The 24,282-nt window shown below is 53.3% G+C and overlaps 6 protein-coding genes across 6 annotated transcripts; 2 read left to right on the top strand and 4 right to left on the bottom strand.

Annotated features, from left to right (window-relative positions):
• Nucleotides 1-66: 66 nt before the first annotated feature.
• BCK1 (mitogen-activated protein kinase kinase kinase) lies at nucleotides 67-5,510 on the bottom strand (the record flags this gene model as incomplete). Its single annotated transcript, XM_065758449.1, has 4 exons — nucleotides 67-190; nucleotides 239-1,749; nucleotides 1,781-2,030; nucleotides 2,341-5,510. The coding sequence occupies 4 exons, from the start codon at nucleotides 5,508-5,510 to the stop codon at nucleotides 67-69; spliced, it is 5,055 nt and encodes a 1,684-aa protein (XP_065612842.1).
• A 2,938-nt stretch (nucleotides 5,511-8,448) lies between these two features.
• On the bottom strand, nucleotides 8,449-9,508 carry N0V96_008776 (uncharacterized protein; the record flags this gene model as incomplete). Its single annotated transcript, XM_053188709.2, has 3 exons — nucleotides 8,449-8,801; nucleotides 8,900-9,218; nucleotides 9,266-9,508. 3 exons carry the CDS (start codon nucleotides 9,506-9,508, stop codon nucleotides 8,449-8,451), a joined length of 915 nt encoding a protein of 304 aa, XP_053053475.1.
• Nucleotides 9,509-12,259: 2,751 nt separating this feature from the next.
• On the top strand, nucleotides 12,260-12,871 carry N0V96_008775 (uncharacterized protein; the record flags this gene model as incomplete). The annotated part of the gene is made up of 1 exon (XM_053188708.2): nucleotides 12,260-12,871. One exon carries the CDS (start codon nucleotides 12,260-12,262, stop codon nucleotides 12,869-12,871), a length of 612 nt encoding a protein of 203 aa, XP_053053474.1.
• Nucleotides 12,872-13,750: 879 nt separating this feature from the next.
• On the bottom strand, nucleotides 13,751-16,145 carry N0V96_008774 (uncharacterized protein; the record flags this gene model as incomplete). Its single annotated transcript, XM_053188707.1, has 3 exons — nucleotides 13,751-14,401; nucleotides 14,453-15,703; nucleotides 15,762-16,145. 3 exons carry the CDS (start codon nucleotides 16,143-16,145, stop codon nucleotides 13,751-13,753), a joined length of 2,286 nt encoding a protein of 761 aa, XP_053053473.1.
• A 1,279-nt stretch (nucleotides 16,146-17,424) lies between these two features.
• Nucleotides 17,425-19,760, bottom strand: N0V96_008773 (uncharacterized protein; the record flags this gene model as incomplete). The annotated part of the gene is made up of 5 exons (XM_053188706.2): nucleotides 17,425-18,200; nucleotides 18,279-18,815; nucleotides 18,872-19,195; nucleotides 19,259-19,540; nucleotides 19,643-19,760. 5 exons carry the CDS (start codon nucleotides 19,758-19,760, stop codon nucleotides 17,425-17,427), a joined length of 2,037 nt encoding a protein of 678 aa, XP_053053472.2.
• A 1,673-nt stretch (nucleotides 19,761-21,433) lies between these two features.
• Nucleotides 21,434-23,780, top strand: N0V96_008772 (uncharacterized protein; the record flags this gene model as incomplete). The annotated part of the gene is made up of 2 exons (XM_065758448.1): nucleotides 21,434-21,825; nucleotides 21,884-23,780. 2 exons carry the CDS (start codon nucleotides 21,434-21,436, stop codon nucleotides 23,778-23,780), a joined length of 2,289 nt encoding a protein of 762 aa, XP_065612841.1.
• Between the last annotated feature and the right edge of the window lie 502 nt (nucleotides 23,781-24,282).

Raw genomic sequence — 24,282 nt, 5'->3', positions numbered from 1 at the left:
GTCTCTGCAACCCACGTATCCTCTTTCTTTTTCTCACGAACGTGAATTTTTCAAAGCCTTTCTCCCCTACACGTCTTTGCCGCGAATCTTGGAGTACAGCACCGTGTCAAAAAAGTTGTAATTGGGGTCCAGCTCGCAGAAGGGATGCTGCGAAAGCAGGACATCTGCTGTAGGTCGCTCCAGCGGGTTTCTGTCGCAAGTTAGCAATGGACTGATGACCATATGGTATCAGACTTACACAGTGAAACAGTCCAGCATGAAGGCGATGGCCAGTGGACTGATAGTTTCTCGAACTTCATCAGGGATAGGCGGCGTTTCTCCGTTGGCGATCTTGTAGATGGCTCCCACAGCTTCTTCTTTGGACCAAGGTCGTCGACCAGCGAACATCTCCAGTACAACGCAGCCCAAACTCCAGATGTCGACCTTGGCACTGTAGCCCTTGCCTTCAGAGCGGATAACCTCCGGTGCCATCCAGAAAACTGAGCCCTGCATCGAGTTGGACTTGTCGTTGCCGTAAATGTTGTCCGTCTTCTTGGAGATACCGAAATCTGAAATCTTGCAAGTTCCGTCGAGATCTAACAAGATGTTGTCCGCCTTGAGGTCGCGATGCAGAATACCCTCTCTGTGAAGGTACGCAAGACCAGAAAGCATTTGCCGAGTGAGTGATGAGACAACAGACTCCTCAAACTTGCCGTGCTTGCGCAAGCAAGATCCGATACTGCCACCAGAAATGTACTCGAGGAAAATACTGATAGAAGTTTCCTTACGCTCGCATCCAAGGTATTGCACAATGTTCACGTGGTCGAGATGCTGCATGGTCTCAATCTCCTGATCGAGAGCTGCCACCAGCTCACGCATCTTCGCCTTGTCACCCTGCGCAGCCTTGGGGTTGACCTCGACTTCCTTGACAGCCAAAAATTCTCCAGTTGTGGCATTCATACCGAGGTAGACACGGCCATATGTACCCTTGCCGATAAGTTGACCCTTGAACCACCGGAATGTGGTCTGGCGTTTGGGAATGGTGTCCTGGGGAATCTGCGGCATGACCATACTGCCTCGCTGATCAGGCCGAATTTGTACAATATTGGCATTGAACATCTTCGTGCTCTTTCTCCTCATAAGTACTGATGTGTTCTGGGTAGCCTGGCCAGGTTGTGTGGTTGTCGTCGTGGTGAACCGCTTATTAGCCTCATGAGCGCCACGGGCAACCTCACGAATGGACTTCATCCGGCCCAGGCCGCCCGAGCGTCGAACACTCCTTTGTGCAACCGACGCGACCGACGCAGGACGCTCAAGTGCCTTGAGAGTAGACTCATCCGATCCGAGCGTATCGTTGTCATTGTAAAATGATCGATTGTTGGAAATGGCGGCACGAAGACTTGGTGGTGACTGGGGTGGCGCAGGACGTTTGGAAGCTTCCTTCTCCTCTCCCTCAGCAATGGGGGACGGCGGGTTGGCCTCTGCCTCGCCTTCTTCCAGTACGGGTTGATCAAGATCCAGGTTGGGGAAGAAGTCATCGAGGTTGTTAATAAGGGCGTCGGTGGTCGGACGATTGGCCCAGACATCCTTCTCTACAAACGACTTCCTCCTGCCCAGCTTGCTATCCTCCGATTCCGACTGAGGTGTGTTTGGAGTTCTGCGTGAACTCTTACCGCTCCTGGCACTCATGAGAGCGTCATCCTCTTCGCCTTCGGGGGTTCTGTTGCTTGCACTGCCCAAAGACTTGGGAGACGTGAATGACACTGAAAGCTGTTTCCCCCTTAGATCTAGACGTATTCACCGTCAAGTTTGGCCGCCTATCGGTCGATTCATCAGGCGAATCGTCGCCGTCAAAAATGCGAGTGATCTTTGTCGGCTTGGGCTTGGCAGCAGCGATGGGAATGGCAAACAGGCCATCATCTGAGTCATCCCCTGAATCATCACCTCGCTCTGGAGCAGGTGGCGGAGCAGGCTTCTCAAAGCTGACCTCGGATTCAAGGAAATCAAAGTCCGGCCCGTGAGACTTGCGACGGTGAGGCTGGGGTGGTGCACTCTGGGGGAATGGTGGGGGGGTTCATGGAGCTGGGGCTGATCTCGCGCGAGGCAACTCTGTGTACTGTTTGGTTTGTTTTAGCTGCCATTCCTTTTTTAGATTGCCTCCGCGGAATAGGAGTACCCTCGGGAGAGTAGTCCGGCACAAAGAAAGGCATGTTCCCGCGACTCCAGGTCAGAGTGCCAGGTGAGCCAGATAACGCTGATTGAGGGCTGTCTCGGCCCGAAAACGACTTTGCAAAGTCAACAGATGAAATAGCTCCCTTACCTCGGTCTGAATATTCGTTGCCTAAAGCTGGTTGCGATGACACTCGGTTGGGCGACTTGGATCTTCGGTTGGCGTTAACACCAACTGCCCCAAGGCCTCTGCCCATGCCCACAAGTGCTGCACCAATTCCGGCGACAGGCTGGCTCGAAGTCTTCTTCTTACGGTCTCCGTTCTGGCCGGGGAGCTCCATATCCTCAAACAGAGTCGAGGGCCGTCGCGGCGTAGGAGCTCCATCGGCAGACGACCGCATCGCATGCCCAGTCTTCCGACTCAATGAGTTGGCTTTGAGCAAGGTAGCTGATGGGTCACTCGGCGGCGCCGGAGGCTTCCGCACGGGGAACAGCACTTCCGGCTTCTTGTCCTCGTACGGCGATTGGCGTGGCTGGTCGAAGTCGACGGTCCTGCCGTGAATACCATACGGCGTAGTAGCACTCTCTGGCGTGTTGCCGGAACCCGCAGCTTTGCGCCTCTTTTCGAGGTACTCACGCTGCTTACGCTCCATCTCGGCACGATACTCGCTTGCTTCTTGGGCAAGCATCTTGTCATCTACCCTTTCGCCGGTCATGGTATTTTGCCTCGACGTTGGGGGAGAAGAACTGGATCTTGTCCGCGACAACCCGTTCAGTCGGTTGTATGCCTCCTCGTCAAGGGATGTATGCATTGGATTGCCATTAGCGTGACCAGAGCCCTGAGGCGCATTTCCGCCTTGACGAATAAAGAACTTGAGAGTCCCTATCGCGTCGGCTCTATGCTTGCGATTATTTAGTAGTTTCTGGTCGTCCAGAGGGTTCTCGTGGTTGAATTTGCCAAGCTCGGTGAGGTAAATTTGAGATGTCGTGGCATCCATCAGACCCAAGTTGCTACAAATGACGAGACGAAGGTCCATGGCCGACTCGGCCTCGGTGATGTCGCACATGCGATAATTGTATCCATCCATGGTAGCCAGTGCAAACACTCGGTTAGGGCCAGGACGTCGAGACTTGGCCGAATCCTTTTCGTGAACATCAAAACTGGATCCAGGTCGAATGTCCAAAGACGTTTCGCTGTTGTTTCCAAAGCGGGAGCCAAAAGAGTGAGGCTTGAAGCTGAGTGCTGGAGATGTCGGCGATTCCATGTCGTCGGGGCTTGGGAAACCGTCTTCTTTCTTTTGCTTGTTCTTTCTCGACAAGAAGCTGAGACTGAGGAAACTCTTAGAATCCTTAGCAGAGGACGGAGGCTCAGTGCCGGCTGAACGGTCACCCGTAGAATCCTGCGGCGATGGACGCCCTCCGTCTTGCCCGAGCCGCCGAGGCTCGCCGTTCCGAGTGGCTTGAATGATGTCTGCAATGTTCATTCCACTACGCAGCATTTGGGTAGCTTCAGGTGGGATACCTGACCCGTAAATAGCGGCGTTGGAAGATACAGAATCTGTGCTGTTTCTCGACCTGTGTCCGAATTTTGTTGAATGAGGAGACGCTGACATGTTGCCCGCGGAGGAGGGGAACAGCGAAGCGCTTTGAGGATTTGGACTGCCGTTCGGGCTGTCGGTCCGTAAGGGGGGCGGACGAAAAGTGCCCTCGCCGGACTCGCTGGCATTTGGACTTTGCCGGCGGATTCCGTCCCCATCAATCTGCTTCATGATGTTTCTGTGGCTTGAATCTGAACTCATGGTGCTGTTCAGAGTCGGCATGGTCGTCGATCTCGTTTGCGAAAATCGACGGCCGCCAAAACCTGGGCCGGGCGCTTTGATAGGCGTCTGCCGTCCATCAGTCTTTGGGTGTTCACCCACACGGGTAATCATACTCACGTTGGGAGACTCTGTCATATCCGTCCCAGCGCTAGGTAAGTTATTGCCGTGGTTGACCGACTCCTTCCGGCCATGCGACGAGACTTTGGAAGGGTCAGCCGGCCGGCCGGTCACGATGCTTCTGATGAGACGTCGCATTCTTTTGCCTTCTTCTCGCTCCCGCGGCTGGTCCCAGCCCGTCCCGCTGTTTGTGCACTCGACAGCCAATCGTGGGTATACTTGCTGGTGCATCATGCCAAAGTTACCCCTACCACCGTGCATACTACCGAGCTCAAGGAAGTGAACACCATGCAGGTTAAGCCCTTTGAAAGTCTCCTGCCAGTCCTTGGAGAATTGATTTGTAGCCAGCCACAACAGCACTTTTTCCAACGGCCATTGCGCCGCCAGCTCTGGGTGGATGCTTGAGGTACTGATGGACGTAGCATTGGAGGTCGTTGACATACCACGGCTGTGCATTGCTTGAGCGTACATTCTGTCCCTCCCTCCTGACACATCGTCTTGCGGTGTAGTCATTGCCGTATCGCCGCTGGTCTGACTGTTGGTAGGCCATGAGCTCTGGGAGGTTGCTGAGAAGGTCGCATTTTCGTCAAAGCCACCTAGACCAGGGATCCCAACTCCTTCGCCGTACGTGTCACCTTGTGGTATGTAGGTTGCCGACATAACATGTTCGTTCGGTGGAGGTGGGGGCGGTATCGATAGTGTCGTTCCCGTCGCAACCTGCGCGTGTAACTTTGGATTGTAGGCCTGGTGTTGTCCCGGCGGGGGAGGTGGCATATTGAAGCCGCCACGACCGTCGTACATGCGCCCAAAGGCGCCGTGCCATGGTGCCTGGCCTGCCATTGCGCTTCCAGGCGGTGGCCCTGGAGGCGGCGGAAGCATCATCCCACTCCCTCCTGTTGCGCCAGGAGCAGAAGGGAATCTCGGGGGCGGAGGAGGTATCGACATCATGTTGCTCATCTGGCCTTGCACGGGCGGCGACATAGGCGGCGGTGGAGGGGGGACCTGGAAGGGTCTCGAGGGGTCGGCCGAAGAGGCATGTCGCTGGGTGTTTTGATACATGGCCGGCGGGGGAGGCGGGCCAGCTCTGGTGGCTGGCCTCGCGGGATCGAGCCCGAGTAGAGGAGTTGTCGGAACGGAGCTCGCAGTCGAGGCCCTTGGGCGAAGACCGCCGGCGGAAAGAAGGTTGGAATTCCTCGGCTGAGGATACGGCGAGAGAGCGCCGTTACCGTTGAGGTTTGGCGACAGGATCTTTGGTGTTGTCGAGGTCGTCGTCGAGGTATGGGTGGGCAAGTCGTTGACGTTGAAGACGAAGCCGTCGAGATTGTGTATCTCGTCTCTGGATCGAGGCACAGATGGGAATGGGCTCGAATTTCGGTCGTGGGTATCAGATCGGGTCGCAGAGCGTTGGCGCGAGCTGGTGCTCATGGTATGCCAGGTATGGATGGTATGGGTACGCGGCACATGGCAGGGGTGGTGGTGTGGGCTGGTGGGCGCGAGCGGGCCTTCAGACCGTAGTCATGTTGCGGTAAGGCGGCGACCGTCGCTGTATTGGCACCAGGGCGTTATGCCTAATTATCGTAGATCGTGTTGGTGGTCTTGGCGAGCTACTGCTTGGAGTTTGACTCTCTCGGGCGCGCTAGGTATTTCTGGAGGAATTCGTCAAGTTGGAGGAATGTTGTAGAGAAGAAGATGAGGACCAAATGGGGGACTTTGGACTCGGGAGAGGGGTGGGTGGTATGTGAATGTAAGGTAGTAGCCGTTCAATGTCTTTCAGCTTACGGATGTGGATAAGGTAGGCAGTGGCAGGCTGGCAAGGTACTGGTATGTTGTGCAAAGGCGGGCGGATAGAGACAGAACAGAAGACAAACCCACAGAAAGGACAGTACCTAGACTGCGTACCCTGAGTGCGTGAGTACTTTGTAGCGCGCTTAGAGAATGGCGGATGCGTTTGAATGCTGGAGGCTGGGCCGCGACGAAGGTGCGTCTACACTAACTCTTTGGGCTAGTGTTGGCAGGGTATCTTTAATCCGTAGACTGCAGCGATTGGCGGCAGAGGATTCGTAGATGGGATGAGACTGGTCAAAACTGGCGTGCGAAGTGGACGTTGGCTTCGGCTCTGGCGTGCGTTATCCCACGCACACGCAGCTTTTGGCGGGGGGCGGATGTGCCGTGCAGATCTCCGGGCCAATGAAGGCACTGTGAGTGTGTGACGAGGGGCTATTCGTACAGACTATCCGTACGGGAACGACCTCTTGCGCTGGTCGCAGGATGGAAGAGTGCGACTCGTGGGTTTCTGGCTGGCAAAGGATCCTGTGTGGGCTTCGGCACAGATGAGACAAAGAGGCAGTTACGGGTACTTTGTAGAAAGATGTCAGGACTCGATGATGGTCAGTGACTCGTTTGGGGTATGCTGTATGAGTCGTCGTCGAAAACAGCTTGTACAGATAGAGTGCACTCAAAGACAATGCTCATGTGTCGTCGTGTTTCCGTGTTCGTGGTGTTCTGTCCAAGTTCAAGAAGTTGCCGTCTTGTTCTCGGCAGCAGAGGCCAATGGAAGCCAGGCGCGCGCACCTCAGTGCGACCAAAGGAAGATGGAAGGGGCCTGCCTGCCTGCTTGGTTGATTCCTTCCTTGAGCACACAGCATCCTAAAGGTACGTCCTCGCAACCATTACATCGGCTTACTCAGCTGGGGGAGATCTCGAAATACGAACATCGTACAGATATCGGGTAAGGTACTCTCAGGACGCTCTGTTGCAATTAACTCCAACTCCCAAGGTCAGCTAAACCCAATTCCAGCCTCATCTCAAGATTCAAAAGTAAGACACACCCACTCCGCGAGAAAGCAGCTAGACCCAGATCAATGAACCAACCCGCGACCCGACGCAGGGCCCCGTCTGTTTCATTTGGGCCTTCCCAGGTTTGCATGAGGGGCCGGGTAGCGGGTGCCCACCTTGCGCTACCTTATTAACCTGCCGCTCTAACACGAACATTTCATTTCATTATGGCCCCCCTTTGGTCGATATTTTCAAATTGAATGAGGTATTATCACTCGGTTGTTGATATCGATGGAGATGAAGAGTCAATTACAAGTCATAAAGTACCTTAAGGAGCTTGCGATTCAGATGCACAACTATTCTATGCAGCATACATAAGGACAAGTGCTCATCGACGGTTTCATCGAAAAGGCAGCGTGTTGGGAGCATCAGTGAATGCTCTTAAAGCAGCAACGCACACAAGCGCACCTCCAAACCTCGTCGCCGCCAGACCGACGAACCGGTGAGCCGCGATTCTCGCAAAATGCAGCCAACCGCCCACATCGCTCTCGACGTCTCATTCGCCAGAATCCGACAAGCGCCAGCTAAATGTCTCCGGCTCTCCCCTCCAGGGTAGCGTCTGCTGTCCTTTGTCGACCTTCTGAGTGAGAAACAGAATCAAGGCCCGAAGTTCTTTCGGGTTTCAACCGTGCCAAATTCGAAGTTACCCGTGCCGCATTGTGGTCCACCCCAGACCCGGCCGCCGGCCTTAGTCCCCGCCCCCGGTCCCGCAGGACCTCTTTACCTTGTAGCATTTTCAGCCTCAAGTCCTCATCCGTGGTCTTCACTCAACCTTCGCTGTTGGAAAGAACGTGAGGGCATTCCGTACTGGAAATATCTACGTCTAGCTCATAATCTCTCCTCATACACTGTATCTAACACTACCTCGCAGCCAGGGCTATACATTGGGCTAATAGTAAAGTCGCCCAACATAGCTCATCCCTCCCTCTTAAGGCCCAAACACCCCCCCTATTGCATATCAACCACATATATAAAACACATTTAAAGCATCTGCTGTTAACATCCCCTTCCCGGCAACAGTTCGTTCATCGCCGGCCAAACAGCCCGGCTGGCCCACGTCATCCCCCACCACTGAAACCAAATATCCACAACCATCCAAGTGATCGATGATGAACATGCGTGATGCGATCAAAATAAACTGCTTCAATGATAGGACTCGCCCGGTCACTGAAGCCACCCATAGCCATCTCAACGCCCAATTCATCCATCAACATCCACAGATTTCCCCGGGCAATGTCCTTAAGAAGTGTGCTATACAAGCATCGCGGCGTAATAAGCCTTTTCACACCCCCCCCCCCCCCCCCTTAATTTGTTTCTATAAGACACCTATGAGAAGCAGGTTTCAAGAGGAAATACATTTCAGGTTCCATGTCATCTTCTGTGAACCCTGCCTTGGTCGACAATGTTGCTTTAGGAAAGCTAAGAAAGAAATGGGTCGCGGCGAGGCGCAACTCCATTCGCGCGAGGTGAACCCCCAAGCACACTGGAGAAGGTTAGGTACTGTGACCGATCCTGCGATTCGTCCGCACTATGATGTATACGTACCACGGCTACCCCCGCCAAAAGTGAGGACTGACTCCTTCATCGCCTTGGTCGCATGTTCCCATCGTCCAGGGTCGAACTTGAGCGGATTCGGGAATGCTTTAGGGTCCCGGTGCAAACTCCATGCTTGGGTACTCACGACCGTATCGGCTGGGAGATAATAACCGCCGAGTTCCGCGCCGCCGGACGGGACGAGCCGGGGTAAACCAGCCGGTGCCGCCGGGTAAAGGCGCAGGGTCTCTTCAATGACGTAGCCAAGATATTCGAGGCCTTTGACTTGCTCGTAATTGAAGTTTGGTGGCAGGCCACGCAGTTCTGCAACGAGGATATCCCTCACGTCTGGGTGGCGACAAAGCAACCAAACTAAGTAAGTCAATGAATTTGCCTTTTCGATACGTTAGCGGTTTGGCAGTCATCGGATTCTTGGCGTATGGCACTTGCTGTAGTGTCTGAGCCCGCAACAATGTATCCCACAGCGTTGTCGCGCACTTCGATGAAGCTCAGGTTCCCTCCGTCTACTTGGTCGTAGAGTTTGGAGAAAAGTGTGTTGCTCGTCTTTTCGTTTGCATTTTCGGCCAACTTCTGGTGACGCTTGATGGACTGGTCTGCATAAGCAATGAGTCTCTCTTGGTTGGCAACAGCTTCGCTGATCACCGGAATTTTCACGAATTTCGAAATTGGCAGCAAGAAAGGGAAGGTGACCCGTACTCCCCCGGCCTGGGCCACACTCTGCATGTCTTTGATATATTGGTTCTCCTGAGAGGGGTTAGTCAGCCCGATTACCTCGGAGCCTCACAACCTACCTCTCCAGTCTCCAACATTCGGAAAGATTCACCGAAGCTGAGCTCGCCGATGATGTCGGTGGCCATTGAAAGGAACCAGTGATACACGTCCTTTTTGAAGCTCGTTAGTTCATTCCTCGACAGGATCAAAGATGTGCTCACAGTGTAGTCATTCCTCTCCATTTCTTCTCGCATGCGATTCAGTGCTAATCGAATCTTTGATTCAACTACGGGTACGTGTTTCTGAAGCCCAGATTCGGCCATTTCGGATGACAGGAGACGTCGCTGGCGTTTGTGAATGTCAAGATTCCGAGTGGTAAAAACATTGACCACTCCTGTGATCAGTTTATCATAGAGATCCGCCTTCAAGTACTCGCCTTTGATGCGGTGTATAATTTGGGCGGCGGCTGGGTCTTGGAAACTCGCCTCCCTCGGACCCAAACGAACAGCGCGGCCTGTCAGCCTTTAGCATTCACAGGAAAGGAGCGGATAATGCCTCGTGGTGACGAACCGTATTGTACGTGCATTTGATGGATCCAATGTGGGCCTCGTCCTCTGGCAACTTCATATCGTAATCGGAGGTCTGAGAAGATCGTATGCCAAGGTCCGGGCACATTGGTTATTGGGCTCATCAACAAAGCCAACAGCTTCTGGCTGATTTAAGCGACTTCTTCCCGTCAAAATGAGTAAAATTGATGAACAAACTTACCCACGCAACGACAACGCCGATGGCTATCACCAAGGCAATTGCGGCTTTTGGCGAATAGAAGTCCATGACTCAAACTTCAATTTTTCGTGTTAGTGATTGTTGATGGGATTTTGGTATAGAAGGACTGTTCATTTCTTCTCGCTAGACGGCGAGGGATATATAATATGCATCTGAATCACGATGGCGATGAATGGCGCGCCAAGCTTGGTGGTGAGTCTCAAATGCAGTTGGACCTCTATCTTAGGCAGTAGCCGGGCGAATTCCGGACATCTTCGGCGCACCGAATGCCGCGAACACAACCCGCTGAGTTGGCCGGGACCGTGCTGCTATGCCGGCAGCCCTAGTTTCTGGGGTGGCTTTGGAACCGGAATTCCCGGCGAGCAAAAATGACGGGGAGGATATGGAGAACATCGTCCAGAAGCCACGGTCAAGGGATGTGGCTCTGGTAAGGTTTAACGTAAGGGCTTTCACCCCGTCAACGTACACGCGATAGGCGTACTTCTATGGCTAGTTTCTTGGCCATACAGTACCGCGAGAGGTTCCCAGGCCGATCACGATTTCTTTACCCTATTGCCATCCCAGGGCAGGGTCCATCCTCGAAGAGCAACATGAAACGACACGTAGTTTGAAGCCATTGATTTATGACCTGAAAATGATTCGCTCAGGAAGCCCGAGCTTGATGAATGCCAATTACAGTCCGACCAATAATTTGTCGATACAGTTGTAGCTAAGGCTGGGTGGTTCACGAGTCAATGGAGAAAATTCTTGTGACCGAAATCCACTAGAGACAGAACTCTGACGTGTAAGTGTGTTGACGGGGGTGGGACATCTAGGTAGATGCGGATGTGAAAGAAAAAAAAAAACCCTTCACATCGCGAAGTTCGAACAGCCCAACTCCAGGCTGATTGTAAGACCTATGCCCGACGAGGACAAAGGAGTAGTCATGACTTCAATTTCCGTACTGGTCTAAAACCTGTCTCAAGAGAGGGTACATAATTCGACCTTGTTCAAGCGCATTTTAGTATAGCTAAGAGCGATCTGCTGGGTCCGTTTATCACATTTATCACCATCGAGGTATACTAGCAGCCCGAGACTGAGCTGGAAATCACATTCAAGCTAGTTATGGCGGACTCTGCGTCAGTCCAGATCATTACTTGGCTAAAGATGCATGTGCTAACGGGTATCAAGTCGCCCATTGTGGCCGGCACCTGTGGGATCAATTCTGTTATGTTCTGTTTGTTAATCACCTCCTCTGCCTCGTTCTCCTCATCTGCCTCGTATAAATTACGTCGAGCTCTCCGTATGCATACTTGCATCAGTATTCTGTATGATGCTCGAAGCCTGGATACAGAGACGAAGTGACGTAGGGAGACCGAGTACCCCATTTCTCTCTCCCAGACGCATACCATCTCATTAATTATAAGCCTCCGTGATAAATGGCTTTTGTTTTACTCTACTAGGGAAAGTCTGATCCCCAAGGTCACGGTGTTGGATGTCTTTGAACTGACCTATTCTAAAATGGAGTCGCTAGACGTTTACCGCAGATTAGCGTTGCGCCATTAATAGCCCAGAGAACTTCCTTCTCAAACAGCTAAAGACGCTTGACTCATTCCACAAAGCTATTTGGGCGAATCTCGAAAAGCATGCTAATCAGACGATTGATTAAGCCAGGTTCATTAGATCGGGGGTTCCGTCCTGGACCGTGATAGGTTTGGCCGACCAGATTCGGAGGAATATAGGATTCGGACTATTTGGAAATGCCGGCAATTGCTAGAGCTCCTCTGAGCCATCCTAAAGTTTGGTCCCATTTCCGTGGAAGGGATCTAATCTGACAAAGCGAGCGACGCAAACAAAATCGTGGCCGGACTCAATATAAAAGCCAGCTGCATCACCATCATTCTTATGATACAAATTCCCCCCAATATCAAACTGGCACTACATTTGAGTGCATCAAATCCACTCGGTATGCTCGTTTTCGTCACGGGTGCTTCAGGCTTGTAGGTGGCCACACCTAAACCTTACGTACTATACAGCCATATCTAACCGATACAAAACTCAGCATCGGGCGAAAGATTGTTGAGGACTTGCTAAGTCATGGACATGGAGTCATTGCTCTAGTCACAAGCGATGCTTCGGCCGAACAATTCAAGGCGCTAAGAATTACAACGCTGGTCGGGGGCCTAGAAGATTCAGCGGTTCTCCGACAAGGCGCACAGCTCGCCGATGGCGTTTTACACTTCGCATTCATCCATGACTTCTCTGATTTCTCGCGAGGATGCCAAGTCGACCGAGAAGCCATAGAAGCAATGTCCGAAGTGATGGCTGGCACGCAGAAGCCTCTGGTCATCGCATCTGGAACTCTGATAGCACGCCATCCTACCATGGCCAGCGAAGACACGCCGTACACCCGAGACATGTTAGCCATGTCCGAGCGTGCCACTTCTTCTGACCTACTCTTCAAACTGAGCAAGGAAAAGGCGATCCGCGGAATGGTCATTCGCGTACCTCCGATACACGGCATCGGAGATACCGGAATGCTGGCTGGCATTGTCAACGCCGTGCGGTCTTCTGGCAAGGCACTTTACGTTGGCAGTGGACAGGCGCGTTGGCCATCCGCACACCGCGACGATGTGGCAGTGTTAGCCCGCCTCGTTCTAGAATCCGGAAAAGCTGGATCTACTTATAATGCCGTTTCCGAGTCAGGCGTGGCGTGGGTAAACATTATGGCTGTGATTGGCAAAGGACTGGGCTTGTCGCCGATGAGCGGAAGCCCATTAGAGGTTAAGGAGGCTCTGGGTTTCTTTGCTGATGTGATGTCGCTCGATAATCCAACGTCTGCGGCAATGACTATGAAGGAGCTCGGCTGGGTACCTACTGGGCCGGAATTACTTGACGACTTAAGAGCAAACTACTTTTGATATTGGACGTAGTAAATATTGGAAAAGAGAATATTGCATTGAACCCAATCGGGGCCAGAGCAGTAGTTGAGTCGGTAACGATCAGCGAATACCTAGTGTTGTGTGTAATTGTCCTTTTCTATTCAATTTTTTTTTTTTTTTTTTGGACAGTTTATATTTATGAGGTCCATCTCTCTCCCGCATTCGAAACCAAACTTTATTCAATCCTCTTCCCACCTAGGTGTTAAGGTGTTGGGTGCCATGTCGCATCCGTGCCACCAGGACCCGAGACGGGAGCGCATGAACCAAAACGCACGTCAGGGCTGCATCAGAGGAGCGAGCATGAGACAAGTTCACTAGTGAATCACCAAGGGCGAGAAAAGTTTAAATGTAGAAGAAGGGGACAAAAACTGCCCTTTACTATTCCGAATAAAAAAAATGAGGTCGGTTACGTGGTCAAATCACCTAAGCGCAAAACTTAGTTCATAATCGACATGCGTGTCATCGGAGACTAATGTACCTCATCTTACTAAGGTGTTGTTGAAACATCGGATGGATTTACAGGGTCTCTCGGTTTTTCTTAGGTGCTCGCTGGATCCGAGTTAATGAAGAGGTGACTGAGAACACGGCCTATGCAGCATAATGTTCAAAACTCACGAACAACGATGATTCGCCGCCATAGACCAAAAAAAAAAAAGGTGCTCTCCATTAACTCCCTAATAGCCAGAGGTGCATGTGCCTTGAGAGCCGCCAAAAATCCTTTGCCCTCTTCATTGCTCTAAATGTAAGAAAAACATGCTTGCAATAATCACCTCTTGACCATCACATCATGGGCGAGCCGTGTCGGGGACCCTATTCGTATCTCTGGATAACCTCCATCCCATCCTGTCCATAACGTTTCTACATCACGCTGCACCTCGCGTAATTCTGCTGGCACTGCTCCAGGTATCCCATGTCCTCCTCGGACCCTTCGACAATATTATGCTGCCTCACCAAGCCCGTAACCTTGAGCATCTGCTCCCCGTCCGCGTGCCACCACTTGAGCTTCTGCACCAGCGGGCCCTCGTCGTCGTCCATGCTAATCGCCCACTTGCCCGACGACACCTCGACCGTGCAGTTATCCTGCGGGTAGTGGAACTCGGGCAAGAACACCACCGTCGGCGCCGTCTCGGACGGCGGCGCGGCAGCCTTGAGCTTGAGCGTGAAGGTGCAGCTGCGCAGGTCGAAGCCGTACTCTAACACGTCGCCCGCCACGACGACGGGGGTCGGCCGCACAAAGGCCTCGGCGGCGCGGAGCCCCGGCGCGTTGGTCAGCTCCGGGTCCTTGGAGGGGGCTGATGATATGGACGGGTTCGTGATTGTGCTTTGCAGGTTTTCGGGCGTGACGGTCGATTCATCTGGGACGTCTCTGCTCATGGAGTTGCGCTTGAGGTCTGACGACGGGTTGGGTGATGGGCTGCGGGGGAGAGGCGACATGGGTAGTGTCTTGTCGTCTAGTGAGAAGACTGACAGATCCTCGCCGTTCCAAAGATCACCGTGCTCATGAGTGTTCTTCAGCGTATGTTAGCTAGGGTAACATCGCGCATGGGGGAAACTGCTTACCTTTGCAACGTAAACCCACAAACAATGGCCTTCCATACCCGAGCCTTCGGCACCAAAGTAGTTGGCATCCAAGGCAGCTGACTGATCCGAGTAATCTCCCGTCTTATATGCCTTCTTGTTGCCCATATCGTATGGAATACCGAATTCTGTCATAACGCACGGGTGGTTGCCCATTCTATCCAAACCTTCTTGCCGCAATGAAGCAAGCTGGTCTTTGAAGCAGTTTCGAATAGCAGTTTCACCGACCTTGACAGAAAGCGCCTCGTGCCAGTATCGCCCACGCAACACGCCTACAACGTCCACGTTCCACACTCTGTTCCATCGTTTCGTCATGAGAGTAATACCATCGTACCAATGCGGTGAAAAGGCCATCATCGGATCGTCGTCGGCGGTGCCTTTAATCTGAGGTGGTAGCTCGAGTGTCGGGTATTGCATCAGCATAATGCAGTTCTTGTGGATGGGGCGAATAGCGTCTCTGTATAGCCGGTATGAGTCCATAAAATACGTATTAGTAAACTCCGGGTGGTCGATTGTCTTCCCGGTCCTGGGGTTCTTGGAGAAGTAGTCCTTTTTTACCAGGGTATCCGTCTTGGGGTCCCAAATACCATGCTGGGCCCAGATGCACTCTCCAAGCTTCCAACCCTCGTCTCGCTTCCAGCCGTATCTCGAGTCGTCGTAGTCGGTAGGCAGCCAAGCCATCTCGCCGTGGGGGTCAATCAGCGAACGGCCGACCTTGTATGGGCCCATGCCACCCATGTCCCACGTTTCCACCTCGCAGGCGCGACCAGACCCCGTGAGGAGCGTCTGCCAGATCGTCGGGCACGAGCCCTTCTTCAGCTTCTGCGCGTTGGGGATGACGGCGATATCCTGGTAGCCGACCAGACCGCAGCCCGGCTCGTTCATGCTCTCCCACCCGATGACGACCTCGTTCTCGAGGTCGCCGGCCTCGTGTATGCGCTTCGCGAGGTGCGCGCATGCGGCGACGAAGTGGCCCTGCAAAAAGTCCTGGATGTTGATGCCGTTGATGATGCACTTTGGCGCAAAATCCCTGCCACCAAAGTACATGGTGAAGATCGTCGCGGCTGCGAGGCGCCAGTAGTTTGTCGACCAGATCATCTTGGGGAAGTCTTCAGGCTTCGGGTATGTGTTGTGCACGATCGCGGCCTCGGTGGCGGAGAAGCTCTGCGGGTTGAGGCCGCAGGCGTAGATAGTCCACATGGGGGCGCCAGAACCACCACAGTATCTTGACCACTGTAGGATTTGTTAGCTTTAGAAGCCACATGATGGGGAAGAGAACAGTCGAACATACCACATCCTGGTGGGGGTCCATGAAGATGTAGAACCCATATTCTTTGGCTATTCTCAGGATCTCAATCGTGTGCTGGATCCATTCCTCATCGTAACGTCCTGGCCCGGCGGCTTCGATGGCCTCCCAGGTGAAGACGTAGCGAATGGTGTTGTATCCGTAGCGCTTTATCCTCGAGAAATGTACGTGGGCCTCGTCCTTGGGGAAAGGACGGTTGTGGAACTTGACATTGTCGCCATCGAAGAAGTCGTCACCAATGTGCGAGGGCTGGTCGGGCTCACTGGGGAGCTTGGCGTCGGCGGCGACGTTGAGGCCTCGAAGCACGACCTGTCTACCGTAGCCGTCGCGAAACTGGCCGTCTTCGATAGTCAATCGAAATGCGGACATGGCGAGGGCTTGTGTTGTCGAAGTCTGGTTGTGCTCTTCGTTCACTGTTCCGCCAAGATGCAATGACGATGTCTTGGAGCTTAGAGGGGGAAGAGAAAAGTTCGCCTCTGTGGTTTCGAGATAGGAGAACACCAAGGCATAACGCAGCGACCGACGACGGCGGACTGAACGGGTCACCAAAGGTCCGAGATTGGAATAATTGGGACGGTTCGATGACGTCCTGACGGGGTGCCCTGATTAGCGGGATGCGCAATGTCAGTCAACGGGTGGAGGTACCTTATCGGGCCCAGCGTACGGCTTTAGCGACCGCCAAGCGCTAAATCCTTCGGAGGCCTTTACCTTAAGCGAGTGCAAATGGCCTCCCCCTGCCAAGCAGTAATTAAGGTACTTTGACCTTGAACAATGGAACTGTTTTGTTTCCGTGGCTACGGGTTGAGTTGAAGAACAAAGCAAGCAACCTACCCAAGGTAAGGTTGGTCAAAGGATAGGAGAGGGAGAAAACGCGCAATAGGCTCTGCAACCAAGGGAAACAGACCATCCTGGACTTTTAAAGAAAGACACATGGAATCGTCACGCCCGCCATAGCGCAGCGCAGCGCCGCAGCCTTGATCCAAACGCCCTGCATAGTCCCGGACAATGCAGCGCAAGGTGGGAAAAAGCGTCTGCGTGACTGCACCTGCCACCCTCGCTCGTTTTCGTGTTCCACCTGTGACCCCCGAAGCCAATGGGAGCCCTTCCCTATGGACTCTAGCGGGGTCAGGCGGAGGGGCCGCGGTATCGGTTCTCGCTTGAACTCCGGGCTGACGCCGCCAAATGGTCGGGGAATCGACGGGATGGAGGTGGGTCTAGCCGGCCCGCTGGCTCCGGAGTAAGCTCCAGCTCCTTCCCTGAGCAGCTCTCACTTCCACAGGTACACGGACACGCACCTACCATAATGTACCATGAGGTACCTGACAACAACGAATTCTGGGTGCACCACACCTCCAGTGAACTTTTCAAATCCATCTGGTATAACAATTCGGCCTGAAGTTGAACGATTCTAACATTCCTATTGTTGTCCCAAAGCCAAGTATCATTGCCACCAAATAATTCCAACAACCCTTGACTCGTATACGCGTAAAGCCAACGAGGATTTGCGGGCCAGTTTCAAGCCAAAAGAGATAAATAGAAAACCACCTATTCGCTTTCTCGCTTTCGTAAACTCAGCCACAACGCTGTTGCAATCCCCAGAATTCATCATCCATTCATACAACCAAGTCCCTAACCTAACCTACCTTGTCTACGCGTGAGTGCTGTCCCTGTCCGACTCGGAACTATCTCTCCTCCCGTCCATCCGTCCCGCATCCCTCACCCGTGTCCGCTCCTCTTCGTCGCCTCCGGACCCCCATATCAGATCAATGTACAGACTCGGCTTGTACTCGTGCTTCCGCAGGACATAACGCCTAAAGAACCACGGCAAGTATTCGACAACCTGGTGCTTGACGAACTGCCGCTTCGACACAGCAAACACAAGGTCCAGGTCTTCCAGGCTGCGCCTCTTGGTCTCCTCTAGTAGCAGGAAAACCATGATCAGGGCAAGTACATTCAGCCCCGCAAAGAGGTACAGCGAGCCGCCGTCTCCCAGCCCGGAATTGATACGCGGGAAGAAGACGGAGAGCAGACCGGCGAAGCCCAGGTTCACTGCGATGGCGACTGCGGCCCCGGCTTCACGATGCGATAGTGGGAAGCTCTCTGACGCGTAGGTGAACGGGATGGGTCCCAGACCGGGCGAGTACGCGGCCGCGAACAGGAGGATGAACAGCGCCACCACCGGGACCTTGGCACCCAGATTGTGGATATTGAAGGAGACGCCCGCGAGGAGCATGAAGAGTGCCATTACGGGTAGAGTCAAAATCAGCCATTTCCGTCTGCCCAACGTATCGATTGTTCGGATGGCGGGTAGACCAAAGATGAAGTTGACGGCTCCATAGCCTAAACTGAAGAACATGGCATCTCGCTTCTCCGCACCGGCGCGGCTGAAGAGCGTTCCCGAGTAGAAGGCCAGCACATTGATTCCTGTTCCGTCAAGTCAGCGCGGCTCCCGTCTACACCTAAACACACTTGGAGGGGAAGGGGGTGGGGGTTCCAGCTTACCACACAATTGCTGGGCAAGCGCCACAGTCGAGCTACTAATCAACGCGTTCCTCAACCGCCTCTCAAGAAACAGCTGCCTCCATTGTCGCAGGAATCCTACAACGGTCGATACAAACCCCGGTATGTACTTGAGGTTCGCGACCCCGCCCGGCACTTCTTCCTGCTCGATGGACTTGTGCACGAGGTAGATGTCCCGGAGAGCCTGCAGCTCTGTGTTCCTTAGCTTCTTGAGGATCTCGTAGGCCCGCTGTGGATCGTACCGCGGACTCGACACGCGCATCAGGTACCGCGGGCTCTCTTCGCAGAAACAAATGACCAGGACGAGCAGCGCGAGAGCGGGAACCATGGGCGCGCCCACCATGAGTTGGAAGGTCAGCCGCTTGTTGCTCGCCGTGTCGAATATGAGGTTGAAGGCGAAGCCGACCATCAGGCCCGCGGCTACCCACAGCTGCCATGCGAGAATGGAGGTCCCACGCCAGAAACCGACCGCAGTTTCACTGGCTAGGATAGGAGTACTGACAGCCTTGAGACCCATACCTGATCCCTTCCATTAGCATCGTAATATCTTTAAAAACGAGGGTGTATACACTGACCTATCCCATTCACCAGCCGAATGCCAAAAAGATGTACCCAGTTCGTCGCAAAGGCCGATGCCAGAGAGCTGGCCAGGATAAGAAAAGCAGCCACCACCATGCCCCCTTTACGGCCGAGATAATGGTTCACCGGCAGCGCAAGAGGGCAGCCCAGCACCGCAGCGAACAAGAAAGGAGACGCGTTCGCGGCTCCCAACTTCCAGTCATCAATTCCCAATTCAGCGTGGCTTCCCGTCACGCTGTTGTTATCTTTCTTGGCCGTTGTGTTCAGTCCAAATTCTGTGTCATATAGAGACGAGCCGTTGAATGACGCTTGCACGTGGCCTAGGATGCTTGTTAAGCCCATGAACTGATATCGAGCCAAAGAAAAGAAGATGACTCGCCTACCTTGTAAGAATGCTGCGAGGGACACCGTGATGATGATGGTCCACATCCCCTTTTCGCTGAATGGGACATCGCGTTCCCGAACAAGTGCCCGTTTTTCCTCTGGTGTTAGTTGAACCGGAAGCTCCTTTCCTGCCGCATCGCTTGGGTTCCTCGCAACTTCGTCGTATAGCTTGATATCTTTTGCCACACGCGCAGCTCGTATCAAAGCTCCCTTGTCGACATTCAGATACCTCTCTGCGAATGACGTGACATCTGCCTCTAGCTGTTCATCGGTATAATGAGCTAGAGAAGAGAGTTAGGTCAGCAAGAGGGACAGTCTCTTGAAGGGAAGGGGCTTTTGTGTAGTATAGTCCAATGTCTGGAATTCATGTAGATGAAGCTTACACAGAGGGTTTTCGATTACTGCCCGGTCGTTGATATGTCGGTGACGAGCTTGTTGTTTTGTCACGCCGTCACGACCAGACTGAGACTCGGCCTGGCCGAGAGTATCGATATCAGACATGCCGTTGTCAATATGATCGTTCTGAGAGATTATGGACTTAATTGGCACTCATCAGCAATACCACGATAGGTAGCATCACGAGTAGCCAGTATAGGGCTGAGATCGGTCGCGAGCCAGGCCTATCCCGGGTATTAAGTGAACGGAAGCCAGGCCGCTCAGTCATATAAGGCACCGTCATTGTGGTTATGCGAGCACGAAACGGCACGAACTATAGGTAGCCCAAGAAGTGAGACCTCATGACCCCCAATAGGATCGAGTGACGGCGTCCCGCGTCCCGCGTCCCACTGAGACTTTGTCTCGCAGGCTTTCCTCGGCTGGCGTTGTACAATCAGATGGCAGCCCATGCACAGGTCCGTCATTTCCATCCTTCGAGCCAGCGATCGTCGTCCCGTTTACTTGTCTACTCGTATATACCAGATGCGGAATAGAGGGAAGCGAGGGGGTATCTGGGCCCCTCATGTAGGGCTGTGAGTGTGGAGGCGAAGCCAATCCTTTCTACCTCCCTGCCATCCACCATCTCATCAGGCAATGGGAGGAGCCTTGAGCGACAGATTCCATATTGACCGCAGTTTTGCTCTTGGGCCACCTGGACACGTGCTAAACTATCGAAGTATCGGGTGTTGCATTGGCCATCGAGACGAACCGTCGGGATTTCAATGTGTTATTCCGGAAGTCGTCAAGTCCTAGAGAAGCCTCATCTCGGGCACTCACACCTAATCTCACCCGCAGACGCTGAGGTTCTTGTACTCGAATCCCGAATACGGGAGGAATCTGCAGATGTACGGCAACAGGCAGCACTTGGACTGTGGCTTTGCCCAAGCCAATAGATGCCCACGACGGGAGTTTGGGGCTGCAAGGTGCAGATCGCCTAGCCATCCTGCTGTCATCACCATGTCTTGCTTATGAACAATATGCATGTTGTTCATCGCCTGCTATCCTGCTGCGCCACAGACTTGGTATACAAAGTCAGGGTGAAGCTTGGCAACCGGGGTTCAAGTGGAATAAGGCTACTGCATCAGCTCCCGCGCTACGGAGTAGACCCCGGTCCTGCGAGGTTCCCCGCGGGGGCCCGGTGTACAGAGTCGCTGCTACCTATCCAAGTGGGCAGAAACAAGCTCCAACGCCAGGTCGATTGCGGAGTGAGATCGTTTGCTTGGGAGTGAGACCAATGTCATCCAAGGAGGACCTACTCACTGAGGAGCCCGCTGTGCAAGGCCAGCTGAACTCTGCGTTACACCGACTGCGGCAGCAGCCTGCCCTGCGCTCGTGATGTGACCCTTCGTGGCTATGCCCCCCAGATTAACGGCAGCGACTGTTGTCTCGGCGAGTAAGACTCATCTGGGGGGTAACATTTGTCGATCGCGGGGAACACAGGCCTACTTACCTCATCGATGGATGGAAGAGGGGTGTTCACTGCCTGCCCTCCACTGCTCGCCCTCTACTTTGTCTTTTTTTCACCAAGGTGCTTATCGACTTTGCACACCGAGTCCATCCGCGACTCTCTAACATGTTCATCATTCGACGCCCGAGGACCATTTGTATTGATTACCGCGAAGTCAATGGACGCGGCTGCCGTTCAGGCGACTGAGAAGAACCAGAGATTCGACTAACAGCGCTGCGAAAGAACTCGGATCGAGATGGATCCTCTTTCGATTGCCGCATTTGCTCTGCAAATGGTCGGGATAGCCGGCAAGATCGTAGAAGGCACCGGCAAGTTTGTCCAAGAAAGCAAAGCCATTTCTTCGAGCATATGCGAATTCCACGAGACCATTCGGAACCTACACGCTGCGCTGCGCAACGTGGCTCGAATCCTAAAGCAGCACCCGCACCAGCTTTCCTTTGAGAGAGAGCACCACCAGGATATTTACCAAATTCTCAAGTCATGCCGCTCATCGCTTGATAGGCTGCAGAAAGAGCTGCCGGAGCTCGACGACAAACCGGGTCCGATTGATAAAGCTAGAGCGAGCTTTGCCATGACGTTGAAGTCGGTTGTCATTCGCGATCTGGTTTCGCACATAACGTCGTATACACAAGTGCTTCAACTCAGTCTGATAACCCTGTCTCTGTACGTGGCCCGCTTTCAAGCACAACCCTTTGGAGGATCAGATGACTGACTGTAGAAGCGGCTCATTATGGACTCAACAAAAATCTCAAGACCAGGTACATGTTGCAATCAGAAACTTGACCGACGAAATTCGAGCCGCGAACCTCATCTCACGTACGGGCAAAGCTCAACGACGACCATCCACTGAATGGGACGACGAAAGTGGCACAAGGTTGGATGAATCTCTTTCTGTGACAAGAGAGATCCAAGCCTGGCGAATGTCGGCCGACGAAGTAGCAGCCGCAGTCACTTTACAAAATGCAGACCAACACCACTCGTTCCTGTCATTTAACTCGTCGTACACCCAGTTGGCATCGGGAAAGGACCAGGACTCTAAACAAGCATCAGGTGATGTTGACTCGGACGACTGGGATCCAGAGCCCGAACATCCAGACGGACCGAGCAAAGACATTCTCAGCCACCAGTACGATGCGAACCAAGAAATAGTCGACCGCTTGGTGGACTGTGGCATATTCCTCCGGGCTTCACTATATCAGAAGCGGGGCATCGAAATCCGAGAACAACTCAGCCAGCCAGGGTACGATGTCGACTTCAGCTTTGCCGAGCAAGCTGTCATGAAAGAGCGGCTCGCCGATATCCTACTCAGAAGTGAAACAGAAGAAGAGATTGCTGAAGCGAAAGGGATTCTGCAGGATCTGCTCCAAGAGGAGGTGAAGCAGCCCGAAGAGCTCCGGGACGACGAACGACGAAGTCGGCTATACCACGACCTCGGGAGCCTGTACATCAGACTCGGCAATCTGAGGCAGGCAAAGATGTTCCTAAGCCGGGCTCTCGAAGGCCGAAAAAACCAAGAGCCCATTCCGGTTGAATTAGTGCAAGAGACAGCAGACTTATACATCAAGGCCCTGCAACTCGACGGGGCATTTGATGAAGCACGCGGTGTAGAAGTCTGGGTCAACACCGTCATCATTCCATTGACAAGCCGTCCGGCGTCGCCGCCTGATTCAGACTCTGTACCAGACGCCAGGAGACCGTCCTCCATGGGCGAGCTTTCCCAAGCCTTTCAGTGGTGCCGCGAGAACGGATTCGACATTGATGTCCCGACCGGCTTCCGCTTCGATACGTGCGACTTCATGACACGAACCTCACCGCTTCATAAGGCCATCCAAGACGAGAACCTCGAGGTATTAAGGCAAATGGTGGGACACGTGGTCAGTCTCGAGAACGGAGGCAACGTCGGTCTACCAACGCCCTTGCTGCTTGCCGCATCGACCAGAAACCGTGACAGCGTCGGGTTGTTGTTGCAGACGGGCGCGCGGGCCGATGTTCGTGATAGTGCAGGGCTGAGTCCCCTGCACCGATGCCAGAACAAATCCGGCGGCGTCAACGTTGCCCGACTTCTCCTCAAGGACACGCCCAATCTTTTGGACCTCATCGACAATTCGGGAAAGACGGCGCTGTACATGGCCTGCGAGATGGGAAACGAGGCCATGGTTCGATTCTTGGTCGGCGAGGGAGCCGATCCCAATATTTGCCATCAGACGAAGAGAGCGCAGACGTCTTCTCCCTACTTGAGCAACAACAACGTGTGCACTCCCCTGATTGCCGCGATTCAGGTGGTGGCAACTAAGAGTTCCCGCAAAATTGGGATGATTGAAGTGCTCCTTTCCCACGGCGCGGATCCTCGCTTGACCGATGCCAACGGCAGAAACGCTTTTCAGGCGGCTTCCAACTGTGGACTGGCTGGGTCGGAGATCAAGCGACTGCTTCAGCAGTACTCGCAGACATCGACTCGAAAGTCTAGTGACGCATCCACATCGACCATCGTTACCAGGTCATCGACTTCGAGCGACCACGTGTCTCATGGATCGGGCCGGAGGAACACTCTTATGCGATTTTGGAGCAAGTCCGAGTCTTCTCATTCAGGTGTTGGCTCGGTTCCGGAGAGGGAGTAGTCGCGTGTGTCTGATGTAGTAGCTGCTGTGTTGGAGCTCTTGTTTTGGATGTGTTCTTGTCTAGATACCCTTGCTTTGAAGACATATGTGTGAAATTTTCATGGCGACTCGATTGTAGATTCCGAAATTGTGAAGCGACTGATGCGAAGGAGAAGACATTGAGGCTAACTGCGTGTGACTACGTAACTTGAGCTGGATGCAGACCCCTAATATACTCAATCTTGTGAGTGTATGAGATCGAGCTTTGAAACGTACTCGCCGTTGCTCTCCATACTTGACATGAATCGGCAGTTTGCGTCTCGTAAGCCCATATTGGCATGAGGTTGATGGTTTATATATGGGGTATGATCAGGGCTTCTCTTTCTCCTGACGTTGTCATGCCATGTTGGTGTTGTCCTGGTGACAGCGTGTGGGTTGCTCTATATACACATGGTCTGAGTTCTTCCTACTTGCTTGATCAATCACATGGATATAACCGAGCGTATCATCCATCCCCAAGTTC

The sequence above is a fragment of the Colletotrichum fioriniae genome, assembly GCF_027942845.1.
Source record: "Colletotrichum fioriniae strain IMI 355084 chromosome Unknown scaffold_11, whole genome shotgun sequence".
Lineage (NCBI taxonomy): Eukaryota > Fungi > Ascomycota > Sordariomycetes > Glomerellales > Glomerellaceae > Colletotrichum > Colletotrichum fioriniae.
The sequence above is the reverse complement of the archived record's forward strand: the minus strand, read 5'-3'. Positions and strand labels throughout refer to the sequence as shown.